This window comes from Leuciscus leuciscus (genome assembly GCF_965113295.1).
Source record: "Leuciscus leuciscus genome assembly, chromosome: 6".
Lineage (NCBI taxonomy): Eukaryota > Metazoa > Chordata > Actinopteri > Cypriniformes > Leuciscidae > Leuciscus > Leuciscus leuciscus.
In genome coordinates this window covers 16293504-16310846 of record NC_138730.1, presented here as the reverse complement: position 1 = coordinate 16310846, position 17343 = coordinate 16293504, and the positions used below count along the sequence as shown (strand labels likewise).

Genomic DNA, 17343 nt, shown 5'->3' with positions numbered 1-17343 from the left:
TATTTATTTATATCACTGAATGTGAGAAACAAGGCCTGATCTTAAATATCAATAAACCATAACACAGAGAATAAAAAGAACTGTTTAAAGGCAGATTGAAACTGACTACAAGGTCAAACAGAGAGTGTTATGCTCTATAGCACTGTGCTTTTCTCCTCAAATCACTTACACAAGCAGTAGAAAATGTGCATGCGGTGTCCAAGCTTAAAATCAGAGACCAGGGTTGAAACTTTCAGTCCAAAGAAAAAGTTATACATTTTAATTGATGACTCATTTCCAGGAAACATTTGTGTCATTTGTGTCCATATCACTTACTACTGATACAAATTGAAGGAAAAAAAACTTGACTTCATATTGTTTGATAGAGTTAATGCTTAGTGTTTTTTATGGAATTTTTGGAAAATCAGCCAACTTGCATGTCCTTATTCATCACTATTACAGTTTAATTGGGTTACATAGGATATTTATTAGAAAACTTTTACTGGAATAAAAATATCATGGTTTCAGTATTTATTTTAAGTCCATGTTTTTGGACTACAGTACATGGTTCATTATATATATCATTATGTTTACACATGTGGTGTGATGATATTATAATGTAGTTAAGACCGTTTTTAGCTATTTTTGTGTTGACCTTCAACTCAGTAACATTCAACCCTGAAACATTTGAAATGTAACAAGATGAAATAGCTGTTTATGTAACAGAGTTGAAATAATAGCGCTTTAGGGTTAGGCTAACAACCTTATTGGCATTTTGTAAGGCTGTAACCTTAGGATTAGAGGTAATAGTTTAAGAATATGCCATTAAAATACCCATAGTATTTGGTTGGTCAAGGACCTGGAAAATATGATTTCCTTTCCGAATTACTTTTTTTAATTTAATTTTTTTATGCGAAAATGTCATGGTTTCATGAGAATGGGCCTAGTAAGTTGTAATCCCTTGTGAAAAGGAACTTTTAAAAGTGCACTTTGTAATCATGTTAAATTAAAAGTTTTAATAATCTTTTGTCATGCTTTAAAGAAGAACACTTGATGTGTTGACTAACATACTAATAAGTAATAAGTACTCTTTTTAAAAGTTAATGCTTAAGTGGACTTCATTTTCACAAAGGGTGTTTTGTTATAGTGTGTTGCTTCAGTGTAACAGGGACACTTTACTGTATGTATGTGTGCTTAGCAGTACTCACTCGACAGTGTCCTTGTTTAGCATCCCTGTGATGTTTAGTCCGTACTTGTGCTGCATGGCAGCAATAGCAGAATGCATGGTTTGCGCTGATCGCAGGACGGCCATGTTAGGTTGTGTATGGTGGAGGTAGCCATACCTCTGTAACCACGCCTGCAAGAGACAGAACAAACATAACCTGACAACATGTCCTCAGCTAAAGCCCGAGGATCAGCTGTAGCTTGAACAACAAAACAATGAGAAGGAGCTAAAGGCTCACAAGGCTTGGAAGGAAGCCTATGTTTAGGGCTTCATTTTAAGTTGGTTCTCAGATGGTTTTGCTTGAGGACCAAGGTTGTATATATTGGCGACTGGGTGGTAATCACACAAAAGTAACAAAACATTGCAATTGATTAATATTACCATGAATTGCACAGGTCCAACTAATAATTGAAATGATAATAAATTAATAGGACGGTTTACAATATTGTATATGCATACACAGCATCAGAAGTGCAAATTACCAGGCAAACATATGGACAAAAACCTTCAACCAGAACAGAGTCAAACAAACCACTCAAGTTCATTAACTTTTATGCATTCAACGCCGAAGAAATCGATTGAGACTAATGGAACCATCAAAATCCTTCTTCAGGAACTTCACAAAATGTTTCCACTGCAAAGGCAAGTATACATTTAATGAGGTGCTCTGAAAACGATAAGCTGATGGTTCTTTCCATAGTTCCATTTCCTGCTTCCGGTTTCATCCTGTCACTCACCATTTTACCTATGCATGTATGTATGTGTGTTTAGATTAGTTATGTTTGTGATTTAGTAAATAAAACGTGTGCACAATATGTATTTGTTTCTGATTCTCTGCAACAAAGTTTATTTTACGATTTAGATTTTGACTACAGGCTCTTACTGTACTGTACAGTAAGAAAGACATTTCCCTCCCCTGGAAATGAATATTTCTTTGAATTAATAAACAATTAACGCTGAGTGTTCACGGGACGAACAGGTGGGTTGATTGTTATATTAATTTTACTACATTAGGTTAATTATATTAACTGATCCAAATAATCATAATCAATTATAACAAGTTATGATTGATTATTAATATTTCTTTAGAGCAAATTTGCTTCAATGACTTAAATGTACTTAATGAGAGTACACTTTTATGAATGTTTCTTAACACACTTAAGTACACTTTGTAATAATAATGTTAAATTAAATGTTTTACTTTAAAGAGTATTTTAAATCATTTTGTTTTAATCTTTTGTTGTGTTTAAGAGAAGTACACTAATATACTAAAGCACATGTAAAGTACTTGGATTATTAGCTGTGGTGTGTTATTTAATATCAAATTTAAAGTTAATATACAGTATTTTAAATGTTCTTTGCAGTTGTCTGTTGTTGCAGTTTCATCATTTCAAATGGGAACTTACAAATAGCCAATATTTAAATTCATGACATTCAAGTTTCAATAGAGATGGAATTAAAGTACGCGAGTCATAAAGACTCATCACATTCGGCAGGAAAATTTAACCATATTTCAAAGACAATAGAAGTAAATGTGAAATTACAAGTCGTACTTACAGTAAGCATGTAAAAAAAAATCGAAATATAGACTTTAATATATTTTGCCTGCCAAATGAGAAAGTACTGCAGAGTTTGTTTGGACATGTCACATGGCATTTGACGTCAACAATAGTAGATTTATATAGTGTCTTGCCGCTCTTTTACTTTGCTAAGCATTATATTGTTAGCGCCAATTTATTATTAGCATTTAGCATTGTTTCTTTTCTGCTTTACATGACCCCTATCACCCATCAGAACAGAGCTGCGGCCATTTTTATGTTGCTCTAGTTGACATCCACTTTTTTAGATGTTAAATAATGGCCAAAAACGTTCAAGGTTACAGTTTCATCATCATTTTTAACATGTAACACGCTACAAGAGATGCTAACTTTGAAATGTATTCAGAACTGCATCCTAGCAAACTGCTCTTAGCCTACTACTTTTACCATACCTTTAAATAGCAGAAATAGAAAGAGTAGTATGTTAAAATGTAGTACTGAATTCACTAAAAGGCACAACTAGAGAACATTAACGTTAAGGTGTGAGCAAAATAACATTTTATGAACTCTCTTTGTTGTTGAAATGAACAGTAATGGCCTGTTGCAATGCGTCCTATGAGAGCGGTGATTCGAGTAGAGTGTTATTCTGAAGGTACATGTGAAGATCATTTCATTCCAAACAACATTATGCTGGAAAGAGCTTTTAAGATAATGTACTTGAGGTCCAATATGCTTTGGAACAATCTATAAACAAAAGGCAAACTAAACGTTTTAGTGCTCTGCTGCCACTTAAATCAATAATTCAGTATGAATGTTTGTATGTAAACGTATGATACAGTATATATATATACTGTATATATAATACTATCTTAGTGTTGTACCATGTAAAGGACATTAGGTTATATGGTAGGCCTAGTTCTCATTATGAGAGCAAAAACGGTTGAGAGCCAAATTGATTCTCCAGCATTAATCAGCCTCTGCGTCTCTAACAAACACAAGGGCTGATTACTAATTTATATGAAGAAAACACAGATGTGCAATAGTGCCGTAGGGGTCTGGGATGGCAGGGTGTAACCATGGTGATAAAGAGTCATAGATAGAAGCAACTTTGTCATCCTCCGGGTGTTGTAATCACTCTCTTGTGAAGCTATAAATACAGAGCTCAGCCAAACTGATGCGCACTAAAGATGTCAATGAAGGGAGAAAAAATGTTGCCACGTTAATATACTGTACTCAATGTGTGTCAAATAAAACCATGATTGCTCTGAGGGTAAACACACAGGCGCTCACAAACTCGTGTTTATGCATAAATAAAGCAATGTAATGAAAACACTAGGTGAAATATTAAGCATCAAGCAAACATGATCGTATAATTAACATATTCTCTGCAGTCCGACAGTGTTCCAACATCCCCAACCGAAGGAATTTCATCCAAACGAGCCCAATCTCTCCAAGACTTGTTTGTATATTTTATTCACAAGTTTAATTGTTTTTTGAGCCGACAAAGCAAAGAAAGAACAAAGAAAGGGAAAAACAGAAAGAAAAGAAAAACAAATACAAGTCCAATTTAAATTGTGTAAAGTTTGGGGTCGGTAATATGTTTTAGAAATAAATATTTTTTAATGCTCACCAAGGCTGCATTTCTTCAATAAAAAATACAGTAATAAGAGCAATATTGTGCAATATTGTTACAGTTTAAAATAATTGTTTTCTATACATATTAAAATGTATTTATTCCTGTGATCAAAGCTGAATTTTCAGCATCATTACTCCTGTTCAGTGTCACGTGATCCTTCAGAAATAATTTTAATATGATTATTTGATGCTTAAGAAACATTTCTTATTATTGTCAATGTTGAAAACTGTTGTGCTGCTTAATATTTTTGTGGAAAAAGTGATACTTTTTTTTCAGGATTTTCTGAGGAATAGACATCTTAAAAGAACAGCATTTATTTGAAATATAAACTTTTACCTTAACTGTAACATTATAAATATTTTTTGGATCAATTTGATGTCCTTGCTGAATTTTTATTTATTTATTTATTTTAAACTAAAAAATATTTTGAACGATGTTGCTGTCAGGATGTTGATTCTGTTTAGGCCGTTACTCGGCACGGCTTTCAACTAAAATCTGAAAACTTTTGATGTGTTTTGGCCGTTCATTTACATGACAAAAGCGTTTTGGGGGCCTGAAAATGAAAACTTTTTAATATTTTTTTTTAGTTTTTGAAAATGATACTGTTATCGTCACTGTGTAAACTACAAAAAAGCAAATTTGTGAAAATGGTGATGTCATGCACACGCATATCACGTGTTCATTCTATAGGAGCGTAATGTTTTTTACAAATGTGACATCGCCATCTACTGGCCTGGCATGAATAATAATGCCGCGGTTTTAGTCGTTTTCACTGATCCGTGTGAACGGGGATCGTTTTGACACCGTTGTCGTCTATACGAGAAAAATGCAAAGGAAAAAACATTTTTAGTACATCTTGTCCTGTAAACGTACCCTTAGGGGCTGTGTATATAACACCATTTTTAACTAAACGGAAGACTTTTTATGCATTTTGGCCGTTCATTTACACAACTATCTTTTGGGTGGCTGAAAACGCAAACTTTTGAAAACGGGTTTTAAAGTGCAAGTTTTTGAAAACAGTCTCCGTGTAAACAACAAAAAAGCGAATCTCTGAAGACGATGACGTCATGCACATGCGAATTACGTGTTCAATCAATAGTGTTTCATCGCCATCTACTGGCCTGGCAGCAGAATACAGAGTTTTCAGTCGTTTTCACGGATCCGTGTGAATGGGGATTGTTTTGACAGTGTCTGTGGGCGGAAAACTCAAAGGAAAAACTTCTCAGTTTTAAGTAAATCGTTGTCATGTAAACAGACCCTTAGTTTGGTTTCTCTCTGTGCCTGAATTCTTTGTAATTTTCCTGTGTCTCCTGAGTTTTGTTATTAAGGACTGTTTTTTGGTTGTCCACTTACTACTACAGCCACGCGTTACATGTGCATTCAGTTACTTCTTAAACATACTGTAAAAACATTAATTAATAATTGATTCCATGTCTCACCATATTTCTCTGGTTGTCTAACATTTTTCTTTCTGGGTGAATGTATGATTTTGTTTTACACTTTTTAATTAAATATATTTAAGCTCCAGTCAAAATAATAAATAAACCTTCTTATACTGTCCAAATATATATATATATATATATATATATATATATATATATATATTGTTATGGAGAAAACTGTATTATTTATTTTGTGTATATTACCCACTTGCCTAATTGCCTTGACTCACTCAACAATGCAAGTTGATGGACCATTAATATTTGTGTAACTGTAGACAGTAATACAAATTTTATCCAAATGAGCCAAATCATCCAAATCAAATTGTTCCAGGATTTGTCTATAGTGTTTACAATAATACAGGCTTTCTTAATTAAATGATTATGCTTTAAAAGAACCTGAATTATCTCTGTTTGACAGAATCTGACAAGAGTGAATATTACCCACTGAGAGAAGAGATGCTAAACAAAGAGATGACGTGAATCTTCGTGAAGGGCTGAAGCTGAACTCTCATGACGCATGTGCAAGCAAAACTTTAAAACGTGAGGTTTGATTTCAAAAGCGAGGCAGCTCAGGACAGGTTTTCTTGATGTTCAAAGTGCTTAGTCATTCGGAGGTGGTGGAGTGCATCCTGTCACACGTCTCGCCCTACCATGACAACATGAAAATGATCAGTACCCTGAAGCTGCTGCCACATTTATACCAGATGGCAGAGACAGAGAGAAAAAGGGTATGGCGAGATGATGATGAAAACATCCTTCTGGAGGACGTTGGAACAATAGTGCGAAGACTCTTGAGTGTAGATGAAAACCCCATCATAAATACAGGTTTTGAAACAGAGAGAGACACAAGACTGTGCTTTTATGAGTACAGTCACATTCAAAGTGTCTGTTTCGTCATTTATATCTGCAATGCTGTACATGTTTTTGATACATTTATGGTAGAAAACTTGCAGCTTTGAGTGCAACAAAATTGTCAGTGTTACAGTCATTATGATGTGTCTTTTTGACTGTATAGTCAATAATTTGATAATTTTAAAACTCATCTTTGATCACGAAAATTAAATTTTTAGACGTTTTTTCCTTGAAAAAAATCATCATGCTCTAAAATAGCTTGAATGTAACTCTACACCCTTGCCTCATTTAGTATATGTGATGTGGTTCTATAAATATGCAAATTAGCCCCACCTCCACTCACTCACACCAGCTCAGAGATCCACTCGTTGATGATCACACGTTGACCTGATTGGTTACAAGGTAGTTTGTGTCGTCAGAAACATTTCAAATTGCGTTTTTGAGACTGTCTTTGGTTCACTGCAGTTTTAAGGAGAAAATACTCAGCAATGGTGTTGACTTTTGAATTTGCACATAGTTTGTCTTAAAGCATATTCAAAATACCACATAGACAAATAAACAACATTAAAAGCTGGATTTTCACCCCAGGGGGACTTTAAATTATAGAATATAAATGTTCAATGTAACTTATAAGGTAATTCATCATACCTTTTAAAATGTCCTTTGTATGTTAAAGTAAAATTAAATGTATTGTCTTTAAAAAAAAATTAACCGTGAGTAAAGTAAGGTAACTTAAAGTAAGGTAAAGTAAGGGTTACACTTTATTTTAAGGTGACGTATAGTACTGAGTAATATTAATTAACTACATGAACTTACTATACAGTAATGGTTAGGGTTTGGTTTAGGGTTAGTTGTAATTATGCATACTTATTACTATAGTAAGTACATGTAGTACCGTGTAACTACGTCACTATAAAATAGTGTTACCACTTATAGTTACTGACAGGTTTTTCTACTGTAGCATTTTTTACATTAATTTCTCTTTAAACATTTATACTGCAAGATTTGCACTGCTCAGGACTTCATCTGTTTCTGCTTAAGGGAGCATGTCTTTCTTCTCCTTCCACTGCAAAATTTTCTCACTTGTCTTTCTCTGAAGCTCATTCTCACTTTCTTTCTCTCTCTCCCATTTGCATCTTGCAGCAAAAGCCAATCAATGAAGTCAATTACAGGTTTCGGTATGTGAAATGCAGTTGCATCCTAAAATGTGCTACTGTTTCCAGGCAAACCATTCTTTGTGCAAATTAGCTGCTATATTTTCCCGAGTGCAACACCACCAGTCTCCTAGGGGTCAGTGCTAAAACTAACCAACGGCAGAGAGGTAAAACCTTAAGTGCTGCTTACATAGTCTGCCCACTAACCAGAAGCCAGCAATATACTACTCTCTCTTGCTTTTGTCTATCTCTCCCTCCTTCCCCTTTTCTTTCAGCAACTTCCTGCTGAGCCAAACAACCCCCTTTATCTGCTTTCTATGCCTTTAATCAGCAAGCGCATGAGTAAGTGTATGGTGCGCATTATGAGGACAGGTTTCAGGCCCACGCGATACTGTGAAATTTGGTTTATTTCCACTCTTTTCTCACAACACTCAAAGAGATTTTTGGTGATTGTCCATACAAAGCTCACAGCCATAATGCAACTGTAGGTTGTTGTGGGTGGTTGCCAAGATGTTGCTATTTGGTTGCTAAGTGGTTTTTAAACGGCCTTTTATGCCCTTTTTCAAAGTCTTGATTTTGTTTTCAGTGTCTAGAATAGATTTTCATACTTGATTTGTCATAAAACATGTTATTGTTCACATATTTTAACGCTCTGGGGTGCATTTCCTGTACAACTATGTAACTTGCAGCTTAACTACTACTATTTTGGAGAAACGAATCATCTAGTCACAACTGAAGAGTTCAGATGCAAAAACCTCTAAATGCCATCTGAAATTTCCTCCTAGAATGATCATTTTTATGAAGCTCGTATATTTAAGTTCAGTAATTTCACTTAAATGGCAATGAAAATTACCTATTAATTGCCATTTAAGTGAAATTATTGAAATTAAATATACGAGCTTGATAAAAATGATCATTCTAGAAGAAAATTTCAGATGGCATTTAGAGGTTTTTGCATCTGAACTCTTCAACTGTTTCCCAAAACTGTAGTAACATGGTTGGATGGTGTGGTTGGAACGACAGCTCTTGACCTGTGGTTAGAAGCAGAGTTTCTTGTTTGCATGACATGGACTTAAAAAATCCTTATCTTGAGCCAAATATGCAAGCTGACATTCATTACAATCTATATATTTTATTTATAATACATACAAATGTAATTTACGTCTTTTAGTTCGTCAAGAGATTTAAAGGAACGTTTTTTAAGAGTGGGCATGTGCGAACGTGCTCTAGTAAGTAAGAACCAGACAAATTGAATCTGGAAATAAAGCAAATTAACTGAGGAAAATGAGAAATAGTCCTCAGATGCCATGTCCGTAATTTAAAGTTACTATGGTAGTAAAGTAGCGAGTCGGGAAACACACCCCATAATAACTTCTGATAATAAATCTATTCCAGATCTCCAGATTAATGAACATGGCACCTAATGTCTACTTCACTGTTTTTTGTTCCATGTCATTTTCCTTTATTTGATCTTTGATTAATCTCTGGTTCCCTTATCCGTCATACTCCAGAGTTCCCTTGCACATTTTACAAAAACTGATTGTTTACACGCTAAAATAGATTGAAATGTATATATATTTCAATTGTATGAAAGATATAGAATGTAATGAATGTTGGCTTGCTTATTGTGACCATGAGCATGATTTATTTAAAGGGATAGTTCACCCAAAAATGAAAATTAGCCCATGATTTACTCACCATCAAGTCATCCTACACTCTAAAAAAAGATGGTTCTTTACACTAACAATTCTATTGTTCTATTGTTCTATCAAGAACCCTTGATATGCTGGAGTGGTTCTTTGTGTTAGAGTTTAGGGTTCTTTATTCCTGCTTTTTTGTTTTCCAAATCTGTAACTGTCATAGCCTCCTCATTACTGATGTTCTGGAGCTCAGCTATACAACCACAGTTACTACACACAGACTGTCAACATACTCTCTCAACAGGGAAATTATTTATTTCTTAAAATGTCAATAAATTATAAATTAAAAAATTGTAACAATCATTTCCTAACAATCACATATTTTTCTCTCTTTAGTTTAACAGAACATGTAGTGTGAGCAGCTCTGTTCAGTTAAGGATACTCATCGTCTCTTCTCCACAAAGTAAGTAACAGATATATGGAATTTATGATCCATATTGTTAGATTTTTATTTTTTTATTATGACTTTATGCCTAAACATACCCAGTAACAAAAAAAACATTAAAGCTATACCATGACTTTACATCACGTTTTCCTTTTAACATGGTAAAGGGCTCATTCTGTCCATTTTTATATCATTTTGGCCGCATGAACATAATAGATTGTACATAATCAAATGGAAGAGACACAATGCAACTCTAAACTCGATTGTGTATTTCAGATGCTGTCACGTATCATAACCTCATCGTCTGCAGAGAGAATCTGCCACTCAGAATACACACATAATGAAGGACGTGAAGACATCATAGGGGATTGTGAAGATTTTTCACAGGAACTTGGTCTTCATTACTGTATTGTGTTCAGTGTCAATTGTTATTTATTAATGTATTCAGCTAACCTCTGTAGTAAGAGCACTGCCATTTATTATTCAATCTGCCATGTCAATAAATAATAAAAGTACCTAATAAAAAAATTTTAAAAAAATTGTAAAACCCAAATAGAGGAAACAAGGTATAAGGGGCCAGGCAGATAGGGGGCTAAAAAAAAAACATATTAATAAATCATTTATAAAAAAACAATATTGATAATAGTAATATTAATAATATGAAGATCCTAATATACTAATATTAATGAAAATAAATATCATTGAAAAGGTTTTTATAACACCATTAAAGTCCTATATAGCACTTTCAAATCATGGTTCTTTATGGAACCTTATAAAAAGGGTTCTGCTATTGTTACAAGCCGAAGAACCCTAATATGGTACTGTTTAGAACCATTTTTCTTAATAGTGTAGGTGTATATGACATTCTTCTTTCAGACGAATACAATCAGAGTTATATTTTTTTTTAAATGTCCTGGCTCTTCCAAGCCTTAAAATGGCAGTAAATGGATGTTTTTTTATGAACATCCACCCCTAAACCAAACTCTCAGTGGGGTGTAGATTTTCACGGATTCGCCACCAATTCTCCAAAATGTACAATTACGAATTGTCATGAGAGAGTGTTGATACTTTACTGCAATGCTTTTTTAATGAAAATGAGGTACAAGTCAATATTAATTTCAATCAGCATTATGCTACAAGCTCTGTTGCTTGAGCTTCTAATGATGCCGGAATATCCCTATAAGGGCCTTTTACACGACACTGTTTTCAACTAAAAACGTAAAACTTTTGTTGGCCACTCATTTACACGACAACAGTTGAAAACGGGTTTCAAAGTGCAAGTTTTGGGAAACAATACCGTGATCGTGTAAACTACAAAAAATGTAAATTTGTGCAAACGGTAACGTCGTACGCATGCGTATTACGTGTTCAGTCTATAGGCGCAGTTTCTTTACAAAGTGACATCGCCATCTACTGGCCTGGCATGAATAATACAGCGTTTTTAGTCGTTTTCACAGATCCGCGTGAACAGGGATCGTTTTGACAACACTGTTGCCTGTACGTGGAAAGAGGAAAAACTTCTCTGTTTTTAGTACATCGTTGTCATGTAAACTTACCCAACGTCTATGTTTTTTTTCCATCCTTTTTATCAGGAAAATCATAAGTCTGATCACTGTTTTTATGACCCCTTCATGACATCATAACAGATTCAAATGCATTTTAAACTTCATTAAAAATGAATTACTTATCATCTACAAAACCCATAGCCTTATCTGAACCAGTATGACTGTTTACAGTATCTCAGTGGTCCATAACATGTAGCAACAACCCCTGACTCTCTATTAATCACATATAGACCCAGAGCTACATGAAATGTCATTATCAACTGCGCACTAAGCTAAGCACATTTGCACCTGTATGCGAAAGACGTGCGTAATTAAAGCCCTGGGGGCCCAATCTTGATTTCTCCGCTGAATCCTTGAACCTTGCGCTCTCTAGTCTATTCCTAGTTCGGGGATCAGAAGTCCCCCCTCCGAGCAGTCATTACTCATCTCTCTCTCTCTCACACGCACACACACACACACACGCACACTCTCTCTCTCTTCCCCAAAGACCACTGACCTGTGCACTCAACTCACAACTGCTGCCAACCACTGCAGCCCTGCCAGCAAAAAACCCCACACAGGAGCAACATGGGTGGCAGAGAGCTGAGAAGAACAAGGGGTTATAGTTACTGAGAGAGTGAAGACCATTCATTTAGCATTCAGATGGTTCTGTTGTTGATGACTGGTACTGTTGTAATTTGTGAAGGACAGTTTCATCAATAAAGCCTGTTCCAAAACAGCATCAATCTTATCATGACAATAGCATGTCCACCACGAGCTGATCCACTGGCACAACGCCCTCTACATCTCTCGCCTCCCAGCCAAACAGAACCAGGCGGGTGACAAATTCTCTCAATGTCAACCAGCGCTGCCAGCAGCACTAAACATCACATTTGCGCCCATTTCGGCCCAGAGGAGTTTGGGGGATATTTGCTAAGCAACTTAGATCATCTTTATGTACTTCACATTATCACAAGAGTCTGTGGTTGAGTAGCACTGAGTGAATCAAGGTCTTGCCTTCTCCATCACCTCAATGATTGTCACATGGCCCGTTAGAGGCGTGTGATTGTCATCTCTGAGGGAATGGATTTGGACTGGAGAAAGGAGCAGTAGCTCTGATTGCTACTGATCTCTCTCTCCCTCTCTCTCTCTCTCTCTCTCTCTCTCTCTCTCTCTCTCTCTCTCTCTCTCTCGCCTATGAGTGTGCAGTGTTAGGAGCTATTAGGAGCTTGTGCGTTAAATTGCGTAACAGTGTACGATTGAGTATGAAGCATGTTTAAAGGTATACTTCATACTATCGATCAGTACACAGAATAGAATACGATATAATAGAATTCCTATTTAATCAGTGCACAATTGCAGAATAGGTTAAATTAGTATTTAACAGAACAGAATTCATGTCTACTTATGACTAAGAATGGTATTATAGAATTGTATCGTATTATATTCTAGTTTAGTCAAATATGCTTAATTCTATTCTGCATTTCAATGCATGGCATAGATAGGAATTTTAGATATTCCATTATATTCTGTTTTGTTCAGTACACTGAATCGAATAGACTAGACTAGAATGGAATAGAACAGCATGTCAGTTATCTTTGTATTACACACGATAGAAAATAATAGAATTATGTTTAGTACACCGAATCACAGAATAGGATAGACTAGACTTGAATGGAATAGAATAGCATTTGAGTTTACTTTTTAATACAGAATAAAATAACATGTTTCCTGGTTACTGTGTATCAAAGAATAGAAGCATTCTATTTCATTCTGGTTAAGTCGAATCTACTTTTCTTTTATTCTGTAATTTGTTGAACTAAGAAAACAGGAATGAGAGTCTACACTCTGCTATTCCATAATTCAGTATACAAAATATATAGGAATTACATTTTATTCTGTTCATTTCTAATACAGTGTAAACGGGAATTATATGTTATTCTATTCTGCAATACAAAGCAAACAGAAATGCTATTCTATTCAATTCTACTCTATAGTCCATTTTATTCCATTCTGAAATTTGGTGTACGGAATAGAGCAGAATATTAATTTTTACTTTGCATACAAAATTACTGAATTCAACAATACAGACTTGCATAGAATATAACAGGATAGAATTGCATTCTTGTCAACTCAGTGCACAGAATAATTGAATAGGGTAAACCAGACTAGACTACAATAGAACAGAACAGCACAACATTTCAGTTTACTAGACTAGGTATAACAGAATAGAATTGCATTCCTGTTTACTGAGCACAGATAAGACTGGACTAGAATAGAACAGCTGTATATATATATAGCCTTCAATATCACATAATCAGCTGGCACATGGTGCAGATCCACCAAGTGATTCAACGTGATTCTGTGCTGTCCTGATTTATTTGTGACCTGGCTGCAATATATCGTGTAAAAGCGTATTGTCAACACACAAGCAGAAGATGCTGATGCTGATGTTGGGCCAGTCTTACCTCAACGCTAAAATGATACTCTTCGGCCGCGGAACAGCACATCCACACACCGTGATGGAGCCAAAACAGCACCGCATACACACAGTCCAGCCTTCGCTTTTTAAGCAACGTAACGTTCATATTTGTAGATTTGCTTTATATCCCTTTATCAATGACTGTTTATGTCTCTATCCTCGTATGTCAGTTAAGCAAGTGGCATTTTGGACCGAAGATGAAACCATCGGAGCGCGGAGAAGCATCGGCGTCCGCACATTTTTTCATTTGGCTGGCAATCCTTATTTCATCTTGCATATCTGAAGCACTATTTCGAGACATTTCTTCTCCTTTAAATCGTTACTTTGGCGAACAGGCAGCTTGCTTTTCTATATTGAGCAGCATGCAGAGCGTAAGCACTGCGCATGCGCTCTGACTCACTGGGCAGTGATGCTTGTTGACTAGTAGGCACCATTCATTCTGCCTTCATTCTTCTTTCTCGCCTGTCAATCACTGATCAATGAAGGTGTAAAAATGGGTTTTAAGTAGGCGGGACACTGAAACGAGGGACACTGACGGTGACTTCTGCCAAAACACCGTCAGTATTTCCAGTCGTCAAGTAGCCTATAAGATAATAATAATAACAACATTAGATCTCTGATTCCAGAGGAGTGGGCAGAACAGGCAATAAGAATAGGCAATAATTATTTTTTATTTCCATATTTTATTATTCTCTATGTTTGGGTGCTTCCATTTGATTTCATGTTTTCCTCTTGTTCAATGTGGTTTGAATGAAAAAAGAATATGTCAAATATATTATAATTATTTACAAAATTATTATTATTATTATTATTTATTTATTTATATTTATTTTTTACAAAAAAAAAAGTTGCTATTCTAAAAATGTTGTGGACATTTGGAGACATTAAATAGCCTAATTAATTATTTCATCTGCATCACATAGAATTTTAATTGCTGCATATCTTTCTACATTTCTCCTTGAATCACATTTATGAAAAAAAGAAAGAAAGAAAAATGTGAGATTTGAAAGGTAGGCCTGTACATCTGTTTAGCATTGGACATGTCCACCACAAGATGGGGGTGGTTCACTATATTAAGAAATGTACAGATTTAGTGTTTGTGTTTGTGTTTGTGTGTGTGTGTGTGTGTGTGTGTGTGTGTGTGTGTGTGTGTGTGTGTGTGTGTGTGTGTGTGTGTGTGTGTGTGTGTGTGTGTGTGTGTGTGTGTGTGTGTGTGTGTGTGTGTGTGTGTCACAAAGATGGTAATATCAAAAATCCTTGTCCTTGTGGGGACATTGTTTTTGGTCCCCATGAGGAAAACCGCTTATAAATCATAGGCTATTAAGTGATGCTTTTTGAAAATGTAAAAATGCAGAAAGTTTTCTGTGATAGGTTTAGGGTTATAGTATATAGTACGGTTGGTACAAAAATCTTTGTCTATAGAAAGTCCCCATAAAACATGGAAACCCCAACATGTTTGTAATTTTAGTATTAAATTTAAAGTTAATACAGTCATCTAGTGCCACATATAAAGCAGACAGACCTTGCAAAAAATTAAAAACAGCTAACCTTTCAAAATAGAGACAAATTACATTATGTGGTCATAATTTTTTGCACATAAATAAAAACAAATAGATAAGTAGGATACTTTGATAAATATATACTTAAAACAAAGTGTTTTCTGTGTGGAACAGTTTTAGTTCTCATTTACAGTAGGAGTGTGGAACAGTCTTTAAAAAAAAACACACATTAAAGGCCCCCTGAAATCAAAATGGTATTATTTTAGCTTTTAGTATGAATATGTTATCCTTAAGGTTATGAATAAGGTGGTGTTTTCCAAAACAATGACAAAATTTGCATTTAGGAGATATAAGCATTCAAAACTTAGTCTCTCACTTCCGCTAAAATAGATCACGTATTTTTATGACATCACCGCGGACTTCAGCTTCTCATCACATCTTCTGTCCAATCAAACGCTCTCTAGAACCTAACGTATCATCAGCGCTCGGATTCGCTTCCATGATGCTGTCAAGTACGACTTGCAGTCTGTGAGGTAAACTAAACGCTATTGGCTATTTGAAAAGGGGAGGAGCCATTCAATATGTCCCGCCATTGCTTCCCGTTTCAGTGGAAATTACGTCAACGCATCAAACAAAGCTGCGCGTTCCCATTTAAGTACCTATCATACACCCGCCGCAATGTGGCACATTCTTTTTTGTTATTCAATGAGCGCGTTAGTAATGTGCGCCTGTAGGCGGGTCCACGACTCACATACACTTTGTATAGTCTGAGATAGTCTGCTCTTTAACCTCGCGCATGAGCAGATCCTCTCTGGAGAAGCGTTCAGCTTTTCCGCTTGCAAATTCCATCATGTAAATAGCGAATCCGCCATAGCGCGACTGGCTTTTAAAGGGAATGGGAGATGAGACTCTGATTGGTTTATTGAATGTTCCGCCCAAAACACACCCATTACTCATTAAGAGAATAGGGACAACCGTTTTAGACCATGCGCCGCGTCGTTAAACTAGCAAAAGTGGATTCGGACACGACAAGTGCGCTTGATACCCCGTGCGCTTTAGACCATGCGCTAAGATCGGTACAATAGGGCCCTTGGTCTTGAATGCCTGAAACAGACTTTCCTTGAAAAGGACTTTGCTATTGCTGTGATGCCATGTGATTGACAGGTTGTCCCGCCCTCGCATCAGTAAACACATCATCAGAGGAGAGAAGAGATGAGCTGCAAGAGAGAGGGGAAGTTATTTTGATTAAAGATTATGAGGGCACATGAATTAACAAAAAATAATGATGCGCACAGATAAATCATTTATAATAACTACTGCAATATTCCATAAAAAAATAAGGATTTTCTATTTTGATTTCATGGCGATGTCAAGACATAATTGAAAATGTTGTGTATTTAACACAGTCTCACAGCAAGACAAATTATGCCTACAGCAGCAGAGCTCAGACCAATCACGGCAGGTCGGTGTTTGAAAGCTCAGTCATGGGAAAATGAATTCATCTGCTTCACACATTAAAGAGTGAAGATAAAGAGGTATCTGCAGTGGCCTCTGCTTTCCTGGGTATTAATAGCGCTCAATTAAAAATAAGCTCAAGGTTTTAATTTTCACAGAGAGGTTGTGCTGGGGAGGAGCCGATGATGCACACTGCAATTTAGTTTGATCAGCTGATCCAAAAAACAAAGCAATTATGTATGATACTTCTCGATGCTGGGCTGAAAATGTGCTGTGAACTGAATGACAATAACTCGAAAAGTCCTGACTCCAAATGCATATACAGTGGTTATTGTGTGTGTACCTGTTAGGGATAATCGGAGTTTGTTATATTTGGATGGGTTATGTATTGTTTCAGTTTTGTGCCTCGGTTTTCTCTTGTTTCTCTGTGTTTCAGTTAGTCAAATGGTTTG

At 35.7% G+C, this 17343-nt stretch overlaps 1 protein-coding gene across 2 annotated transcripts in view; it reads right to left on the bottom strand.

The window, feature by feature from the left end:
- Window positions 1-14302, bottom strand: part of mmp16b (matrix metallopeptidase 16b (membrane-inserted)) — a 40928-nt gene extending 26626 nt beyond the window's left edge. For both annotated transcript variants that reach the window (XM_082174003.1, XM_082174004.1), the window contains exons 1-2: window positions 13924-14302; window positions 1188-1336 (exon numbers count right to left, since the gene is read on the bottom strand). In XM_082174003.1, the coding sequence (XP_082030129.1) occupies window positions 1188-1336; window positions 13924-14043 (269 nt within the window). In that variant the 5' untranslated portion in view covers window positions 14044-14302. The remainder of the gene's footprint in view (window positions 1-1187; window positions 1337-13923) is intronic.
- Window positions 14303-17343: the final 3041 nt, after the last annotated feature.